General features: G+C 38.9%; 1 protein-coding gene across 2 annotated transcripts in view; it reads right to left on the bottom strand.

The window, feature by feature from the left end:
- Positions 1-1,441: 1,441 nt before the first annotated feature.
- Positions 1,442-20,418, bottom strand: part of CAMK4 (calcium/calmodulin dependent protein kinase IV) — a 133,891-nt gene continuing 114,914 nt past the window's right edge. For both annotated transcript variants that reach the window (XM_053931490.1, XM_053931491.1), the window contains 6 exons: positions 16,506-16,596; positions 14,744-14,818; positions 11,325-11,400; positions 7,501-7,627; positions 5,272-5,424; positions 1,442-3,166 (listed from right to left, as the gene is read on the bottom strand). In XM_053931490.1, the coding sequence (XP_053787465.1) occupies positions 2,999-3,166; positions 5,272-5,424; positions 7,501-7,627; positions 11,325-11,400; positions 14,744-14,818; positions 16,506-16,596 (690 nt within the window). In that variant the 3' untranslated portion in view covers positions 1,442-2,998. The remainder of the gene's footprint in view (positions 3,167-5,271; positions 5,425-7,500; positions 7,628-11,324; positions 11,401-14,743; positions 14,819-16,505; positions 16,597-20,418) is intronic.

Below are 20,418 nucleotides of genomic sequence, written 5' to 3'. Positions count from 1 at the left end.
AAGTTCATCCAGCAAACCAGCACCAGGCTCACACAGTGCAATCTACTGTGTCAAGCACAAAATTGCAAGCAAAAGTGTTTGGAATCACAGGAAATCTGTTCTATTTTGGGGGGAATCTTTCTGAACCTGGGAAAACTTCTGGTGTGGTACAAAGGCAAGACTTCCTTAGCCATTTAACAGCCATCATCTTAGCTCTAAAATATTAGCCTACATTTGGCTAGTGCTGCAATCTGCTTTTAAAGGAAAAGTTTTGCTAAGTTCAAATACTTCAAAAATATTGGAAGGTTTCCCCTTTTGTACTTAAAGAACTTTGTTGATATGTTAAATATTCTAAAGAATTAAAGCTCAGGATTTCAATAGAAAAGAGCACAAGTAACTTTCTACTTAGTTTATAACCACAGACTGGGAAATATCTGGTCCATCCCCAGTAGTTTTCAAGTGTGTTCACATTTTTCAGCCACAGTAAGAAGACACTGATGTTGTACATCCCAGTCTGCATTACAGCAGATGCTGCCAGGATGTGATTTTTCAGACAAAGCCAGTGGAGGTAACACCTGCATCTTCCAGTGCATGCATACATGCAACTGCTGTCGTACATCAAATGTCTCAGCCAGGCATTGTGCTTTACTGAGTCACGTACTGGTAATCACAGCCTCAGCACAGACATCCTGATTGCTTAATGTTGAGTATGATAAAAACAAAAACAACTGAAGCCCCAGAGCCTTTATACACAAAACTGATTTGCTGCTGAAGATCATGCTGCCACCGAGAGCAGCTATGCTATCCTCTTGGATAGTTCATTGTTATGATATGCTGTGGTACAATTTAGCAAAAACCACCATTGGGAATCAGCTGGCACTGCTTTTCAGCTCAACAAACTGTGCCTCAGATGAAGGAATTTATGCTCAAGCTCTCACAGATGTGCAGTTACTCCTCAGCCAACTCCACTTCTGCAGGTTTGAAGCAATTATCCCCAATGAAGGAGAAATGGTACAGAAATCCAGCCTCTCCCATCAAACTTCCCTACTGACTGAACTTGGATGACTTCACCACAGTATAAGAGGGTGGAGTAAAGTAGCTGAGAACTGCATTTTTCCTTCAGTGACCTCAAAGGAAGTAAGACAGAGAGTAAAAAGTGAGACAGGTGGATGTATCTATGATCTTCTCCAAAGTTATTAATCTCGCTGTACTTGTTTCCAAAGGAAAAATCTGTAAAAGTGTCACGTTGGCTTGCATGCAGCTGCTATGCCCCCACCAGATGTTTCAGCTGACCTCAAAGTGTGTCCTTTGAAAACTGAATGGATGTACGTACTTTACATTTCAACCCTTCTTAATTAGCAAAACGTTTTTGTACAAGTTCAAAGGGTTCTGAGAAATGGATAAAAAATGTCAAGTATAATAGATTTGTTAGCATGCATTTTCACCCAGTAAAGACAGGATCTTTAATGCTTCTTTAAATATTAACTTAGGGCACATTTTATTTATTAAATCTATCATACGAATAACATTGTATTATCCTTTAATTTAATCAGGAAATATAGTTATTGAATGTGTTATTAAAGTCTTATTTTTTTCAGTAGCTGCTATATTTTTTCAAGGCAAGTTGTGCAAGGCCTAACAACAACTAAAACCAATTAAAGCTAAATAGGAATGATGATTGTATTAAGATGTTAGGTAACTATCAGTATTAAAAAGTTTAACAAGCACAAATGACATTTTTGTACATCAGGTTCTTTTTGCCATTTTTGTAATATATCAGTACAATAGTCACATGCTGCCAAATAGATAACAAACAAGTGTAAGTGGTCATACACATTGATGCACATTAGTTTTTCAGTTCCTATCAATCACATTCAACAAGAACATCAAGATAGCTGAAGAGCCTGATCCTACTTTTGCAAGCTGATTGATGCACACAGCTGCTAACTCAAGACATAGCTCTGAGTGGATGCAAGATCGTGCTGGTGGATCACTTTACAGGAAGCATCCTTTGTTAGGAAAATGTAGACTAATTACAAGTGGAAACTGCTCACTCATGAGGTTACACTACCCAGTAACCAACTAGGTTATACTACTTGCTCCCAGACCTTGCATAAGAGTGTTTCCCCAAAGCAAAATCAGTAATTGTGAAATAGCTTCCTTCAAGCATGTACAACTTATTTAAATGTAGATTATTCCCTTAGGGCCTATAAAATGCCTTCTAGCTGCAGATTAGAATTTTAATGAATAAATATAATGGTATGCCAGAAATTTGCATGTACTCTAATCCTTGTTTAGTCTGTGGTTTTTTTTTTTTTTTGCTAACACTTTACTGTGGAATGAAATGGCAGAGTAATTTTGGTTGTTATTAAAAAACTGTATATAAACAAGAAAAGTCAGAATAAGGCATTCTCAATGCAAGCTTGAACAATGTACATTTTCATGCCCAGTGGAACTACCATTTCAATTTCTTCTCAGAAGTAGTGGAATGCTTTTTGTGTTTTTTTTTTTTTTTTTGCATGTAAATCCCCAAGTACTTTTTTCAGTTTTACAGATAAAAAACATTATTTCATACATCAGTTTTAAAAGCATTGGTTTGATATTTCCTTCCATTTTGTCTGCTGGAGGACTATAAACCTGGAAGGAAACAGTTCAAAGAAACTCACAACATAGATAAGACACCTACTTCCATAAAACCAAACAAAATAGCATTTTGTTTCAAATGCCACCTAGGAACACTAGATAGATGAAGTATACACATTATGGTAGGTAGTTAATAATCCCCATGTTTTCACCTGCCGATATTACTGCAAATTACACTGTTTCCATGACATGCCTAATGGAACAGTTTACTATTTTCATAAAGCAGTCACATGCACTGAAGGTAGGATCACCAGGCGGGGCCTGTGGCACCCAGAAGCAGAACCAGAGAGGCCAAGCTTGCTAATCTCTCTCGCTGATGACAAGGTAGCTGGTGTGTGAAATGACATCTCTGCTGACGCAAGCAAGCGACATCGACCTAAGGCATTTCTTCTGGAGCCGCTGCCGCCGCTTCCTGAGTGTCTTCGTCCGCGGGCTGGCTGTCGCACGTGGGGGCCGGGCTGTGGCCAGGCTTGTGGCCCTCGTGGGCGCTGTGGCTGCTGGCGCTCCCCAGGCGTGTGGAGGCCACCACGGCTTTCACTGCGGCCTGGGAGAGAGGGGACCAAGCAAACATTCCTTAGGGAACACGGTCCGTGGGCACGCAACACTGTCCCAGCAGCAGCAACTGTGTTCAGCATTCAGTCTTCCTGGGAGTGTCACCTTTGGATACCTGCCTGGGCCTAGGTGGATTTAGAAGGCCACCTGGAATAGTGGATTGAGGTTTAAAATTGCTGCTTTCACAAGGTTACAGGTTGGGTTACATGAACACAACCTTTTTATTTTTTTTTTTCAGATATACCTCCTGTTTTTTTTTTTTTAAGAAATTACTTCAAAGTGTCCTGTGCTGAAGTTGGACAACAAAAAAAGAAAGTCATCATCTTCTGTCATAATAATAAAAAAAAGTATTATCACTGATTATTCCATGAAAATTTCACAAATGAACACAATATTTATCACTATTGCACTGTTGCATATTCCAAGCGCAATGTTGCGGAGCAGATGGGCAACTTCCTAAGTATAGATGTATGAAAATACATACTAGGAGTAGGATTTTATATCACATGAAGTATCACAAAATGAAGACACACATGAAGACAGTTATATTAGCCTTTGCCTTGAACAGTTTTATGGCCTGAAAAAAACCAGACATACAGAGGTGAGGAAAATAAATGCTAATTTCTGTGTGTGACAGCTTAAGCTATTTTTGATTTGGCAGCTTTTGCTTAGGCATCAAAGAAGTGGGTCTGCAGGAAGAGATGAAGAACATAGCAAGTTTTCTGGATTCTTTGGAGAGGTAATCACAGACACACACACAAAACACACAACAAAGAAAGAAATAAAAAAAGCTCCCATAAAGAAATAAAAAGAAAATAAAGATGTTAGTGAAAAGCAGATAACATAAACATTGTCAAGAAAAAAGAATCAGCTACAACAGATTATGAAGAAATACTGTAAGGCATAAACCAAAGAAAGTGGCAAGAATTTTGAGTGAGAATTTTTGAGATTTTCCTCTAAAAGGAAAAATTAGTGGTGAGAGGACTTTGGAAAACCGATTACAAGCAGAACAAGCCACTCAATGATACTATAATGTCTAAAGACACTTCCAGTGTAATTTACTCTCACAAGCAGTGTTGGATATTTATGAAACATATTCAACACAACCTATGAGAAATCAAATCCTGACTGAGACCTTTAGAGTTACTCTTCACATAAAGAAAGCCTGCTGATGGACTTTTATGTTGGGAAAGAGGAAATAATTACATATTATTCTTACTAATAAAACAACAGCTAAAGCGTGTACTCACTACTTTGATGTCTGCTTTGGTTTTATTTTTTTGACAAGGAATTAATTGTCTAAAAATTTATTGTTTCTTTTACAGATATATTTGTGGAAAATAACTAACTCTATAAGAACCACTAACTGCAATCAATCCTCTTAATAATTGGAGATTTCTGTGCTGATAATTCCCTGGAATTATCTCCTGATCAGATGAAAATCTTTAAAAACTGAAAAACAGATTAGGGGAGAAGAAAGTTTACTGATACTATGTCAGTCAGGTGCCTAGTTGCCTGCTATTTGTACCTAAAGACGTTTCCCTGCTTCTTCCCATGGCAGATATGTAGGCTGGATGGTAAAGGAGCCTCCTGGGGATATTTTATGGACCTACACATCTGAAATGCTGAGTCTAGTTCATACAACCTCCCGCTTTGTATTGATAGGTATGGGTGGGTTAGGGATCAAAATATGCTTCAATAGACTAATTTTCCTCTAGATTTATGGATGCTAATTAAGAAATTACTCAGTATGATGTTCTTTCTGGTCAATACAGGACAGATGCATGGACAGAAGCAAGAAAGGAAGACGGGAAGAAAAGATGGAAAGTAAGGACTTTGTGAAAGCCATGTACATCCTCAGCAGTTCTATCTGTGTAGATATAGTTTTCAATCAACTTCACCCATTTTTATTTGTTTTGGTTTCAGTTATTGACTGAATCAGCTTCAAACTTCTTCAATCTTCATCAGACATCTTAAATAAAAAGCTGCCATAACACCATGGAATACTGTCCTCAAAAATGTGCAAGGTTTCTGCAAGGCTATTAATTTAACTGCATGCTTTCATAGCCAAAACAGAGACTATGAGCAGAGACTTACCTTAAGTTTACGCCGGGCATTGAATTCTTGAAGTTTCTTTTGTGCGTTGTCCATATGTGCAAAGTTTATTGCCTTCCCTGTGACCCATGGGTGCTGCAAAGCCTGTAGAGTGGTGAGGCGTTTCTTGGGGTCTAAAACAATCAACTTTTTAACCTGCATAACAAGCAAGAAATACAAAAGACTGTCAACCTTATTCTTCATTCAAATTTACCTAGTTTTGCATTTGGGGGCTCTGGCCTTGGTTTGGAGAACATCTTAGGTGAGACATTCTAAGAAACCAACAACAGTTTTCATTTGTGTCTTTGCAAGTATTTTGCTTCTGGCATTTCTTGGTCCTCCATAAATAGCATCTGATTAAGACAGCCACTAAGGGGGAAAAGAGAAGAGAAAGTATCAGCTGGTTACCAACATATTAAGGGTATGTACCAATGCAGCTGACTTGCTCTTTCATGTCTGACTTGTCACAAGAACCCTAAGAGATTCTCAAAGTCTCTGAGCAGTATCTCTGCTTTGGGATTTGGACAAGTTTTGAACTGGATTAGAAGGTTTAAATTATGTGCATGCAGCTCCTGCATACTTGTACCATGCGGTCCCTGTCATATATATCACAAAGCAAATTTTTGTTTCAGTCACTGAAAAACCTCATGTACACATTAAAAAAAAAAAACAAACAAACCAAAAAAAACCCAGAACATTGTACAAGTGTTTCTGTCTTCGCCCACTCTGAAACTAATGTGGTTTACACCATTCCGTCTATCACCAAAGCCAGCAAACCTGGACTTCTACAAACATGACAGTGGATATTTTTGGGAAAAGGCACTGCAAACCTACCCCTGTGACTGGAGATGGTCCTGCTGGATACAAAGTGTGTCCAGTAAAATGACATTCCATGAGTTTTATTATATCTCTGGACAAGTGGAGTTTTAAAAAAAGAAGAGAGGTGAGGATGGAGTAACAAAGTACACAGATGGCACTCTGCAGAGCCACACTTACCCAGCTCTCCTGACTGCAGACCCTCTTGGAGCAGTGCAAGTGATAGCACAGGGCTCCACTGCTTCTATGTGCCCAAGGGTGAAGGAAAATTTGCCTTAGGGTTCTCTGAAATGTCCCTACAAACAGCTTTTAAACAAAGTTTCTGCCCTGAAGTGCATGCAGGAGAACAGGCATTGTGGTGAATATTGGTTGTGTCTCCAAGGAAGACCTTGAGTTAAGCCAATCACTTCAACTGAACACTGAATGCTCACAGCATGGATTTTGAGAGTCATGGTCATCATCATTATCTACCATTTGCTATGCAATATTCAAATCTAAAAATTTAAGCTTTACTTTACTAAAACAGTATGGAGCAGTTTGGACAAAGGCTTTACCTGCAGACTGCTGTTTTTCTGGCATTAAATTATATTTTTCTGGCCTTCGAAAAACTTCTGGCCTTCGAAAAACTTCGAAGACTTCATATCTCATAAAACACCAAAAGACTACTTTGAACTTCTACAGTCTTTCCATTTGAAATATCCTGAAGTACTTCACTAACACCAATGATGCAGTATTTTGTGACACAATTTGTATAAGTATATATGGAACAGAGCACTTGTGTTTTCAGTGCTTATGAAATAACTGAATTATGCAGGTTATTATTGACAAAAGTCAGACTCAAGCATACCTATCTTTGCAGATCAGTGTCTCCTGGATCCAAATTATTTTATCCAGTAATAAAAGAATACAGTGCAGATAGCATGCCAGCCCTTGCATTTTGCTAATGGAGCATATTTAAAAGTAGTCAGTCTTTCCTCACCTACCAAAAAAAAAAAACTTTAATGTACAGAAAAAATATGTCAGAAAGAGCAGAGGGAGGAAAGTTTAATTCCTTTTTATATTCTACCCCAAAATGCAGGCTTGAAAACTGCATAAAAAGACGGGGTTGTTTCTACATTCCCCTGAAGGTGTTTGCCCGGAAAAGACGAATAGTGAAAATTTTGGAGCTGGAAGGAAAGGCAGGCATATATGAACACTCTGACAGCTGCCAACAATCTATGGACCTGAATATCCATGTTCTGAGAGCAAAATTACAGCACTGGACTAACGGGATATTAACAGCAGCATAATACAGCAAAGACAAGAGGAAACAATTATGAATAATTAATTAACCAATTATTCTGCCCCCACCCAAAATGGACTATTTTTCAGTGGTAGAAATACTAAATACTCCAGTCTCATTTTTGCTTTACTTACTAAATCCTTGGCATTCAGAGACACATCATCCCACCAGGGGGACACAAAGTCATATTCACAGCTCAGGATTCTTTTAAACATATACTGATCTCCCCTTTCATCATAAAATGGTTCAAAGCCACAGAGTCTGAAAGGATAAAAAAGAAATTAATTTATCAAATTTAATTAGTCTTGGGTTGTTAGAGACAGTTCATTGTAGTATTTTTCCCTACTTTGTGTCCTGTAGATCACTTGGGGAAACCAGACCTGGATGTATCTCATGAACTCTTAATTCTGTCTATAGAGCAGAGAGAAATGTGGTCATAAGTATTCTTAAGCACTGGGAAAGGCTTTTCTAATTGTAATTTTTCTGTTTTCACATGGAACTTCACATGGAATAGTTTAATTAGAACTATTAAAATAGGATCATAGAGCATTTATCAGAATCCCTGTAACTCTTGCCAGAGGTATAGGAATTAGCTGAGGAAACCCATCTTACACATGGAGTTAAAAGTTTTTATGTATCCTGTTGGGAATGATTTTTAGACATGTTCATCCCTGTACATTTTTTCATCCTATCAGCCACAATATGTAAAAATCTTTAGCAAGTTTTCATGATCAGGCCTCATCTTTACTTAGGTAACCTATATACAATCTAGAAATCTTGTGATCTCACTAATGACTGCATTTATAAATATATTGAATAATACAGATCCCAGCAGAGATCCACACTGCTGGCCTCAGGGAAAAAAGACTTACAGATGTGGTTTCCATTTGTATAATGTCCTTTTTTTATTGCTTCACTGCACTTTAATCACGCCTGCACACATAATCAGATTTTTTAAAGTGAATTTTCTATTCAGCCAGTATGTGATCTGAGCTTAACAGAAAAAGGCTGTCTCCTCCTCTGCTTCTAGAAAATGCAACAAGCAGTAAGATGATGAGAGGAAAACAACAGCAGATCACAATGATCAAGACAGCAGCAAACCTAGAAAAGCCTTACATTTTAACTTGTTTTTGTATTTTTAAACACAATGTGCTTACTGTTCTAAAAAAGGAGGCTGAGGTTCGAGGAGGAAATGTGGTTTTGGGAGTGGTGCATAGCCGTGGGTGGAACAGCTGCATCACATTCCACTGCTAAAGAGGAGAAACACTTCACTGCCAGCACAATCTGGGCACATTATTTTTCCAAGTCTGGCAGAGGTGTATTAAAACACAAGGATCCAGCCTCCAAACCTTGCACTTCAGTCGGTGGTGGCCAGGTGGAGCCCCTCTGCTGCTGCCCTCCTGTTTGCTGCCTCTCCTATCACCATTTCTGAGTTGGCAGCAGGTCCCTGCTGTCCCCAGGGAGCACCCCTGGGCAGGTCACCTCACTGGCTCAGCCCAAACTGCCTTTTGGATCTGGGTAACCAATGACAGAATCTGCTTAAGCCTTGATGTGACTGTATTGGAAGCCTCTTAAGTGAGCTTTCTGTTTTCACTGTAACTCACTACTATCACCTATTGCTTTCCTACTAACAATTTAAATAGATATGCTTCTACTTAAAAATCCACTTCAGCAGACAGAGTTTTTTGGGGTTTTTTTGCTACATGCTAAAATAGATGAGTAAATCTGGTGGTGTGATTTCAAATTAGATTAATTGAATCAGTGCAAAACCTAGTGTGGCTGCTCTTGATTTTATTTCATTTTGAAATAACATTTTATTATTGTGACTCACTTTAAATCAGTCACCTACAAATAAAGGAAAAGTCAATGTAAACAGCTTAAAAAACAACTAAAAATTACCAGATGGGATCTTGTGTCCTTTTAAGTAACTTAGTAAAATAACACCTTTAATTAAATCCATGCAAATGTAACTACAGGCAAAGTCTCTGTATTTTTTGACCAATGTCTACATCTCAAACAGAAGGATTGAGATACAGAAGGATTTCTGCCTGCTTTAGGAATACAAAGAAGGACTGCTCCTCTTGACTTTTAAAACTATACATGTCGCTTCCCTTGAATTATGACAGTTACCACCAATAGGTCTTAATATAATTTGCCTCAGTAAAAACTGTTCTGTCAAAATATGTGTCAGGTTTTTTTTAACCAAATGTTAAGTCCACTTTGATTAATGGCAAGATATAGTTTTATGCAGATCCTCTGTAACATGGTTGTTAACTCTTACATCTACTCCATTTTGGGGGGACATACAGGAATGTTGGGTTTTTTGTCTCTGTGTAAGTGGGTTTCCTTTACTGAACTATGAGACTGAGACATGTAACATTGTTCTCTGGGCTCCAGAATTAATAATTTAGTAATTTTACATGTACATTTCTGGTCTCAGTTTCTAATCCATCAGACATATTGATCCACAAAGCTTTACACACAATAGAACAGTTTTAAATGTGGAGTACTGTTAAAGCTAAATGGAAGAGACAGCCAAGTGGATTTCTGCATCTTGTTCCTGTAGATCAAATTGGATTTTGAGGTGGGAGTAGGACAGGATTAGAAGGAGGAAAAATGGAAGAGTATCTATAGTCATTCAGCCCCATCCAGAGAAGGAACTCACACACTTGCATTTATGCACATGCAGAGGTTTAGTGTGGCTTGGGAGCATCCCCTGAGCAGCTAGAAGGTTTTGAGAAGCTGCATACAGAAAATGCCACTCTAGATATTTAGATAGAAATTGTTTGGAGTTTGTTGGAGCTTGCTTACACTTGAAAATAAGTTCTGCTTAAGAAAAGTTTTTAGTTTGAAGTGCAATAGCTTCATTAGGCCTTGAGTAACTAGGAAAGGCCATAACTTAATCTAGGTGACTTTGTAAAGGGACAACAAAAGTCACCTCTCCAGTCCTAGGGACTGCCTTGCTGGCAAGTTTCACATCTCTCTGTCATGAGTGGAAACCTTAGAGGTGACAAGAAATGAGCGCCTGGCAGGCAGTATCTGAGATACGATGTTCAATACAAAGTCTGGATCTTAAACCAGACCATGACACAAAGATGCACACATTTAAAAGGAGCAAATAACAAAATAGCAAGTAGGAATATTGTAGCCTATTATTTACAGGTACCCAGAAAGAGACCTTTGAATTATTTGAGGCTTATGTGCAGAAGAAAAGATGATTGTTTGCTGACATTACTATCAGAGTGTTTATATATCCTTACATGGAGTTTTAGCATAAACTTTAGAGAATATAATTCTTTCTTTGCAAAATATAAAAATAACTGTGTTATTCCACACTGTACTTGCTGGACATAGCAAGTAGTAGGGGTGGGATAATGGCCCAAAAGTATAAAATCCTCCATATCTTTAAGTTACATGTGTAAAATGTCATTTTCTTCCCATAAAAGGCATCCTAGAAGTATTGTATATAACTACACAAGCCGTCTAAGCATTGTCATTGCCAAGGGTCTAAATTAGGTCTCATAATTATTCTCCCATAAAGAAGAGAGTCAATACATCATATGCAATTTTCCCTTCTTAATAATCTTCATTTGAAAGATTCAATCAATACAATAAAGTAATTGTAATTCTTACCAATTGAATCATGACTAACCACAATAAGAGTTAGACACAAATGCCTACTTAAACACAAGTTTGGAACTTTTGGGTCTATACTCGTTCACATTAGTAACATGATTCTGCACAGGTCTTGCTGCTGTTCAGGAAGAAGTGTTATATTTGTCAAATATTTAAACTAAGTGTTTTGCCATGTTCCTCTAGGATTTGACTTACTTCAGTAAGGTTAGGAATATAATAATTAAAGTTCAGGATCTTGTCTTTTCCAATGGCACAGCTCATAGTGTAAGGAAATCCTGAGGGTGCAAAAAGTGAATCTCTCTGTATCTCTGTCTGCACTTACAGGATGTAGGTGATAATCCCCAGGGACCACATGTCCACCTCAGGGCCATAGGCACATCCCCGTAGTATCTCTGGTGCTGCAGAGGACAAAACACTTGTCAGTAACACAAAAGCTGAGTGAAGAAATAACAGTCACAAAATCAATTGAAGTCCATGCACAGTCATGTCTTTTATAAAAAATTATGACTGCCCATTTAAGCCCTTAATTAGGCAAATGAGTGCCTTCACTGAATATAAAACAGGAGCAGTCATGCCCAAGCAGAGCCAGAATAAAATGAGAAGTGTACTTTGGTTTCAAATTGTTTTTTATATTTGTGGAAGGAACCACAGAAAGCTACAGCTGCACTGGAGCTACAATGTGACCAAAAAGGTTGTGCTTTAAGTTCAGTATTTTACTTAGTGTTTTCCTGAATACATCAACAACAAAAATGGGGCCAATGAAAATCTCCATCCTTGATTGGTTGCAGAGGCAAACACTGGAACCAAGGATGAGGAAAAGGCTCAGATGTCTTCTTTGCTTCCATCCTCAACAGTAAGGCCTGTTTATCCTCAGGGAACCAGCCCCAGCTGGCAGACAGGGACAGAGAGCAGAACAGACCCTGTGCAATCCAGGAGGAGGGAGGTAGTGACCTGCTGAGCCACTTAGACACTCACAAGTCCATGGGACCAGGTGGGATTCATCCAAGGGTGCTGAGGGAGCTGGAGAAGGAGCTTGCCGAGCTGCTCTGCATCACTGATCATCAGTCCTATCTAACTGGGAAGGTCCCAGGTGATTTGGAGGTTGGCTAATGTGATGTCCATCCATAAGAAGGGCAGGAAAATGGATGCAGGGAAGTACTGGCCTGTGAGCCAGACCTCAGTGCCAGGGAAGATGATGAAGATCATCTTGGATGTGATCACACGGCAAATACAGTACAGGGGATCAGGCCCAGCCAGCAGGGGTTCAGGAATGGCACGTCCTGCCTGACCAACCTGATCTCCTTTCATGAGCAGGTGACCTGCCTAGGGAATGCAGGAAAGGGGGTGTGAACGTGGGTGTGTCTACCTGTACTTGAGCAAAGCCTTTGGCACTGTCTCCCACAGCATTCTCCTGGAGAAACTGGCTGATCATGGCTTGAACAGGTGTGATATCTGGGTGAAAAGCTGTCTGGGCATCTGGACCCTGGGAGTGGTGATGAGTGGAGTTACATCCAGCTGGTGGCTGGGAGTGCCCCAGGGTCCAGTGCTGGGACCAGTCCTGTTTTACATCTTTATCCTGGTCCGGATTAGGGGATCGAGCGTATCCTCAGTCAGTTTGCAAATGACACCAAGTCTGGTGGGGACTAGGAAAGCTGGACAGAGGGATGTGGGCAGGTTGGATCCATGAGGCCAATGGCATGACATTCAATGAGATTGAATGTCAGCCCTGCCTTGGGCCACAGCAACCCCCTACAGTGCTACAGGCTGGGGGCAGCGTGGCTGGAAAACTGCTCAGCAGGAAAGGACCTGGGTGTGCTGGTTGACAGCTGTGCCCAGGTGGCCAGGAAGGCCAAGAACATCCTGGCCTGTGTCAGCAACAGTGGAGTGACCATGCCCCTGTGTTGGGCAACAGTGAGGTCACACATCAAATGTTGTGTCCAGTTTGGGACCCCTTACAACCAGGAGGACCTTGAGGGGCTGGAGCCTGTCCAGAGAAGGGCAACGAAACTGCTGAAGGTATAGAGAATAAATCCTAAGAGAAGCAGCTGAGGAAAGTGTGAATGTTCAGCCTGGAGAAGAAGAGGCTCAGGGTGTCTCTACAACTACCTGGGTGGAGGTTGTAGTGGGGTGAGGGTTGGCTTCCCCTCCCATGCAACCATGACATGTCAAGAGAAAATGGGTCAAGCTTCACTAGGACCTTCAGGTTGGACATTATGAAGGATTTTCTCACAGAAAGGGTGGTTAAGCATTGGAACAGACTGCTCAGGGAGATGGTGGTGTCATCTTCCCTGGAGGTGTTCAAGAAACAACTAGACACGTCCCTTAGTGAGCATGGTGGTGTGCAGTCAAAGGTTGGACTTAACAGTCTTGGAGATCTTTTCCAACCTTAATGGTTCTATGAGTCTATTTACTTGGCACTTTATTTAGGCTTTATTTTTGATATTCTGTTTTACTGGAAGGAAAGACAGACCATTTCAGGCAGTTGCTTCTTGCTGCAGTGATGAGCAGATGGAAAGGCCAGGCAGTTTTGGGGACTCCAGCTCTACAACAGTAAATAGGAGTCAATGACTCCCTAAGCAGCTTGACAGGCACAGCTTGAGGACCCTGGTCCCACTGGATCTGTGATGCACATGGAATGACTGCCATATTTCTGGAGCACAGAGGGCTGGCTGTATCTATGAGCACCAATGCAATCTCTTCCCCTTCCCACACTACACTTGCACAGCCATGAACAGAAGGGTTTTAGTATTTTTTAAGATTTCCAGAAGTTTGCTTTTGGTGAATGGATTTGTCTAACACATTAATGTTAGTTTAGATGTTGCCTGTAACAGACTGATCATGAATCACTGCTTTGCACTGGCTTGACTTTTTGTGCTACTCTCAGAAATCACTTATACTCTTCTTGTTAAGTTCACTGAAGGCACATTACAGCAAACTAAGTTCTCTGTGACCATCTTCTTGCCTTCAGTCCTCTGCAGAAATCTGCACATCCCAAGGACTATAGATTGTCAAGTCTTGATGTCAAAGTATTCAGACTCCAGTATGTGCTTTTGTTGCTGTGTCCTTTCTGGAGAAGCTGCTGATAGATGGGTGGGCAGGATGTGGGAGCTGGCAGCCCAGAACGATCAATTATTCATAGTTTAATTTGGCATTTAAACAGTATTTCTCCTGGGTTTTCTCCAATTTTGGAAAGTAATGCTTGAATAATTTCCAGTCACCAGGACTTCTGCATGGTCAGTTAACTTGAATTGTAAATCAAAGATTGCTATAGGCACTTAACTATAGGCATAAGGCTCCTTTCTTCCCTTCTCTGCAGAAATATTCAGCCTCAATCCTTCCCACCAAGTCAACATAACTCTGAGGGCTCTTCTATGGGAATAAGACTTATCCTATTTTTATAGTATACGAAGATGGGCATAAAAGGCCTAAGCTCTAAAGATAGATGTGTGGCATTGGTAATATAACTGTCACAAGAGAGGACAACCAGAACATTAACAGCTAATATTTGAAACACAGTTTTATGAAACTAACTGGACTGGAATTAGGTGCTGCTCTGAAGCAGACTTGGAACATGTGTGCTTTGCAGGCAATGTCATACAAGGTAATGGACAATGACAATGTCACCTGAATTGCATTATCAGCTGTTCTATAAGGTAACAGAGTGATCTCACCATCTTCTCCAGTGTCCTTTCCTTTGAATCTACACTCATAAAAGCAAATATATGTAACAAAACAACATACCACAGTAACCTGGAGTTCCACAAACTGTCTTCATGGTCACATGATCTTCCACAATCTTGGAAAGTCCAAAGTCAGCTGTTAAGATGGTTTGGGAATATTAATGTTCTTACTCCCTGTAATAATGTGGGTTTTAATGTTGAATATGCAGTTAAATAAATATTTATATGTTAAATGAGTGGTATTGACATTTACATAGGTAAGCATTGATATGATGAATCTACCCATGCTGCAATCCAGAGGCAAAATTTGTGGTATAAAGGAGTATTCCTGGCTCTTGCTTGACAGAAATGTAGCTTATATTTTTTTCTGAAAACTGCACAAAGCTAGTGCAGAGGGAGGTATAAAGATGGTGACAAAAGAAGTATTGATCATTCTTTCTCCAGTGTTCCACCCTGAACTATTATTCACAGAGCAAGGGCCTTTGTGACAATATACAATATATTTGCATGATATAATGCAATATACTTGATGATATATTGCAATATACTTTTACTTCATAAAAGTAATAAAAATTGAAGTGTTCACAACTCTTTTTTTCACTGAGAATAAACTGAGCTTATTCAAATTTACTTATTCTTAGGTGATGAAAATCACCTTTGCCTTAAAAGCGCAAAGTAAAGGACTTGATTTTGTTTTGTTAGACCAAATATAAAAGTGAATGTTTTAACTCAAGATCAGGATAAAAATAGGTCACTTTTTGCTAAATAGCTATCCTTTTTGCATTATAATTTATCTAATTAGAAATACAGTTTACTTTTATAAACACAGCCACTTGTTGTAAATTGGATTTCAATTTAAATAAGGCAATGACCTTACCAGGAAGATGAAGAATCATGGCATTTAGGAAATGCTTCAAAAACCCTACACACTCTGGACATCAAACCAAAGCCAGTGGTGTTGCATTATATTATCAAGTTTAGAGCCTTTCCAGGAAAGATAAGAAGTAGGATAAGATATAAAGTAAGGTACCATCACCCTGAGAACCAAGATGTTCCTAGAAATCTATACAAAATTGCTTGAGGCAGGCCACTTCATGGAAATTTGGCTCCAGAAAACCATGACAAACAGCAGCCTAATGAACATGGAAACACTCACTCCTAAGGGAGCAGCAGGTGGTATTTTCAAACTCAAAAGGGTTGCACAGATGGTCCTTGTTGCTTAAGCAAAAAACTAGACATACCCAACATTTTTGGAGGTCATACCCTTTGGAAGTGTCTGCCATCTCCAACAGAACTGGCACAATACATTCCTGATCAAGAGAGCCTTGCTCCTCCTTGCCCCCTCTGTGGTGCTGACCATGCTTCAAAGAGTTTCCCTGTGCTCTTTGCAAAGATCTCTGCATGTCCCTCAAACCTGCCTTCAAAACAGAAGCCAGCCTTGCTCAATTTGCTTTCTGCCACTTATCAGCAGATTTTTATTTTTGCACCAATGTATCTTTCCTCTTAAGGTACTAGTTTAACAGAAAAAAAGGGGCATAGAAGTGGTGAACAGACCTTTATGCTCTTCCCATGATTCTTCTTGTTCCCAGTGCTTTAATCTCTGCTATGCTCCGCACGATTTTGGCAATGAATTCTCTAAGCAAGCATCTAGTTTTGCATTGGTTTTGAAACCATCATTAACAGCTGTGCTGCTGAAGTAACATGCTGTTCATTAAGCACTGGCTTCAAATAGGGTGACTGTGAGATGCATATACTCCAAACATCAGTTAGCACGTATTACTGATGCAAAGGCATCAGGGAAGCAGACATTTAATGCTGCTCACCAATTTTTAATGGTGCATCTGGTGCTGGTGTTGCATAGAGTAGATTTTCTGGCTTCAAGTCTCGATGCACGATCCCATTTGCATGCAGATACTAAGAAAGAGAAAGTCAAAACATGTAAGTGAGAATGGTCAAGCATGAATTGATGTCTTTCTAATTCTCTGTAGCAGCAGATTAATATTTACTCTGTGTGTGACACAGAGTTACTTCACTAATTTTCAGCATCTTTTTCTCTGCAAAGTTGCTCAGCACAGGATCCTTGGATTCATACTGTAAACTGAATAGGAAAATAAAATTTGGGAAGGCAAAGATAACATCATGTTCATTTGGGAACAAAAACATGTCAGAAAGTATCCTTGAATTTTAATACAGCAGTATCTCCTGAGAAGCAACCTGATAGATGAGATGCTAAAGTCTGGCTCAGAGGAAGGCAGTTTCTGCACATTATAACATTCTGAGAGACAGGAAAATGGTCATGTAACTATTAAACAATTAAATAGACCTATTTGAGTAGCAAGGATGCAGTAAGTGTCCTGGGCCAACTACAATGCTTGAGGTCCCCTTGGTGCAGATTTTTTACAAGTTTTAAAACCACTGAATTGCAAAGTTCCAAAAATCCATCTGTCTTGCTAAAGTACACGCAGTACATGCAAATTCACTTACCACTGAATTCCTGCCATGCACTAATGGAAAGAAAAATTTCTAGAACATATGGCTTCCACTTATACTGCTATGGACAGAAAGAAAAAAATATAATATACAACATACTGATAGACAAAAAAAAGGATAAACTAGTGAGAGAAAATCCGTATTTCTTGTTGATAAAATATTCACGCAAAACTCTGAAGCCTTGGAAGAGAATCGCTGAAGGGTAGAATCACATTATCTTATTCAAAAGTCTCCTGTTCTACATTTTAGTAGCATCTTGCTCAGCTGTGTTTTCACTACCAAAAAAAACCCAGTCAATGTGCATATTTATATATCTATATATCTATATACAGGAAATGACAAATGGTTGAATATTCACCTAGACAACATAACTATAATAATGTGCACTTGAGTTAGTATCTGAGGTGAATTCTTGACTCTGTATCTCATTATAATTTTAGTTCCTATAAATTGCAAGTGATTAAATAACATTAAGAAGGAATACATTGCTCTGTCCTGAAGCATTGTTTTAGTGATACTGTGTGCTTTTCACAAGTGTTTTTCTCATGGTGCAATGTGTTCTTTATTGACTTTCTCTACAATCCTAAAGTCACAGAATTTGTCATGATGTGGCTTTCCAAATTTTCAGCAGTCCCATTCTCCCCATGTAGCGTTAGAGCTCCAGGTATTGACAGGAATACTAATTGGTCTTGTAGAAATATAAACTGCATGAGCTAAAGCATGTTGGTTTAGAAACAGATTTAATTAAATTAGCATAATCCACTTTGTATAACACTTACCTCAATGTCTATATTTTGATTGGTCTCACTTTATTTCTCATATACCGATTTTAATAAAAATTACATTCCTTCGTACTACAACAAGAGAAAGTCTTTTCAAAGATTTTCTCAGTTTGTAGTACAGAGTTGGGCATTGTGCACTTCCATTGTAAGACAGGTGCTCTACTATTTATATGCTGTATCTCTTAATGACTATGTTAAATGATCAAACGTGAGGATCTGGGCCCAGGTATCATACCAGAACTCGTTTTACAAACCTAGGCAGTACTGAATGACATCACTTTTCCCACATAAAAGATATGGATAAGACTTGGAAAATACTTTTTTTCTATGGCTAGATGTAGAATTTGTAAATGCATAGCACTGCAGAACAGTTTAACATGGCATGCACATTAAAATGTGATCATGATGTGATACTCTCACTGTAGCTAAAATATCCAGTTTACACTTTCTTCAGATTTTCAATAGAGAATGCCAGCCAATAAAAAAACACAAAGACCTCTCAGGTAATCTGTGAGAAAAGTTTTATAACAAAATTGAGTAGCACAGTCTTACTACTCTTTGATAAACTTTGAGGTCAGACTCATCATGACACTACGTTGTCCTGAGTCTGATATACAGGTGCTTCTCTGCAGGACTTGCTTAAAATGAAGGCAGCCTTCACCTTGGCCTTTATTCCTGGGGTACACAATTGGAATTCATGACTGAACAAATTCCACGACTTTAACTATGACTGCAACAGAAAGACTTTTTTTTTCCCTCTAAGCTTTTTTCCCAAAAAGCTCTCACTCTGCCGCACAAAAGTTTCTTTTGTTCTTTGTTTTGTTTAATAATTCAGGCACCTATCTAACTTGAAAGATTTTATGACAAAAGGACAAATGTAAACTACTTAAAACTCTGGCCCTATCCCTTAATTTTATTTATGGTACCCATTACACAGAACTGTAGAAAAGTAGGCTGTAATGAACCTGAATGATCCATTCCTCTCTATGCTCCTTGGCAGCATCAATTACACCTACAACAGTTGTTTGTTCAATTTATTCCTGCAGACCTCTGCTATTAGAGACTCTACAATTTCCCCAAGCAATTTATTACAGGGCTGTGCTTTCCTGACTGTTACAAAGTACTTCCCTGCAACTCACCTGAATTTTGACAAGAGAAGATGAAGCCCATTGCTTTGTTTCCTATATATGGAAGAGGCAGAAAGTAGATTACTTCCTTTTTTTGCAAGAGCCTTTTGAATGCTTGTTACCATGTACACAGTTATTCTTCTCTCTAAGACTGCAGGACTTCTGTACAGTCAGTCCTTTCTAGACTTGTGGTCATTCCTGTTTTCTCCAACAGGAAAGTGTCAACTTGCACTAATGTGTTGAAAATGCAAAAATGCATTCTGGTAGTTGTGACCTGACAAATTTTGTAGAGTATATTAATAAACGTATTTTCCATTTATTTCCAACATATACCACTCCTGTCTGCCTGTTGATCCAGTGTAACCTTTAAGTTCTTTCTTTTTTTTTATCACTGTCCTTGACTGAACAAAAAGGACATTGAATTTTAGCAACATTATTTTATTCCTAATCCTACTCTGCAACATATTTGCAGCTTTCTCCAATTTTATAGTGTATAGGATTTTTATTAGTAGACCTTCTATTCCATCATATGAGGTTACCAACAAAAAATACTAAAAAAGCAGAGCAGACAAGGCTTCTCCTGAACCTCCACTTCTGATCTTCAGATACGCTGATACACATTCTCTCAGTAGAGAGAGCCAGTCTCTAACCTGCTTAATATCACATAACCTTGGTAGTATTTCACTAATTTATTGTAAAACTGTCAGATGAGTCAAGTACTGAAAGCTTTATTAATGTCAAGTAGGTACAGTACCTTCTGCTTTTCTCCCATTAACAATGTCTCTTTCCATGCTTGGGAAAAAGTCAGATTGTTATGGCATGGCTTGATCTGAACAAAATTCTGCCTTGCTGGTGACCTCTATGCCTTGTTATTCCCCAGGTGCCCCATATTCTTTTCTTCATTATTTACTTCAAATTTCTGGGCAAGTGAAGTTAATTCCTTACTTCTCCCTCTTGAAGTGAGTACTACATATATCTGCTTCACTGCCCAGCCTCCATCAGAAGTGAGTGTTATCTATTACATACATCTATTTTAGGCTTAAAAAGCTTGCTCTTTAAAGATTGTACTATGCAGGTCACTGGGTGCAAAGAATTTTTAAAAAATCTAAATTGTTTGAATACACTATGAAACTAATTTTTAGTAATTTTTCTTATTGTAGGTTCATCCTTTACAGCTTAGTCACTGCTATTAAATGTGCTAGACATCTGGGTAGAGCTGAACATTTATGGAAACTAGCAGGAAAAAAAAAAAAAGAAAGACAGAAAAGTGCTTCCTTCTTCTAGACATCTTTTAATAGGTCTCCTTCACCTGTAGCACTCCTTATGAGGATGACTGA

The sequence above is a fragment of the Vidua chalybeata genome, chromosome Z (genome assembly GCF_026979565.1).
Source record: "Vidua chalybeata isolate OUT-0048 chromosome Z, bVidCha1 merged haplotype, whole genome shotgun sequence".
Taxonomy (NCBI): domain Eukaryota; kingdom Metazoa; phylum Chordata; class Aves; order Passeriformes; family Viduidae; genus Vidua; species Vidua chalybeata.
The sequence above is the reverse complement of the archived record's forward strand: the minus strand, read 5'-3'. Positions and strand labels throughout refer to the sequence as shown.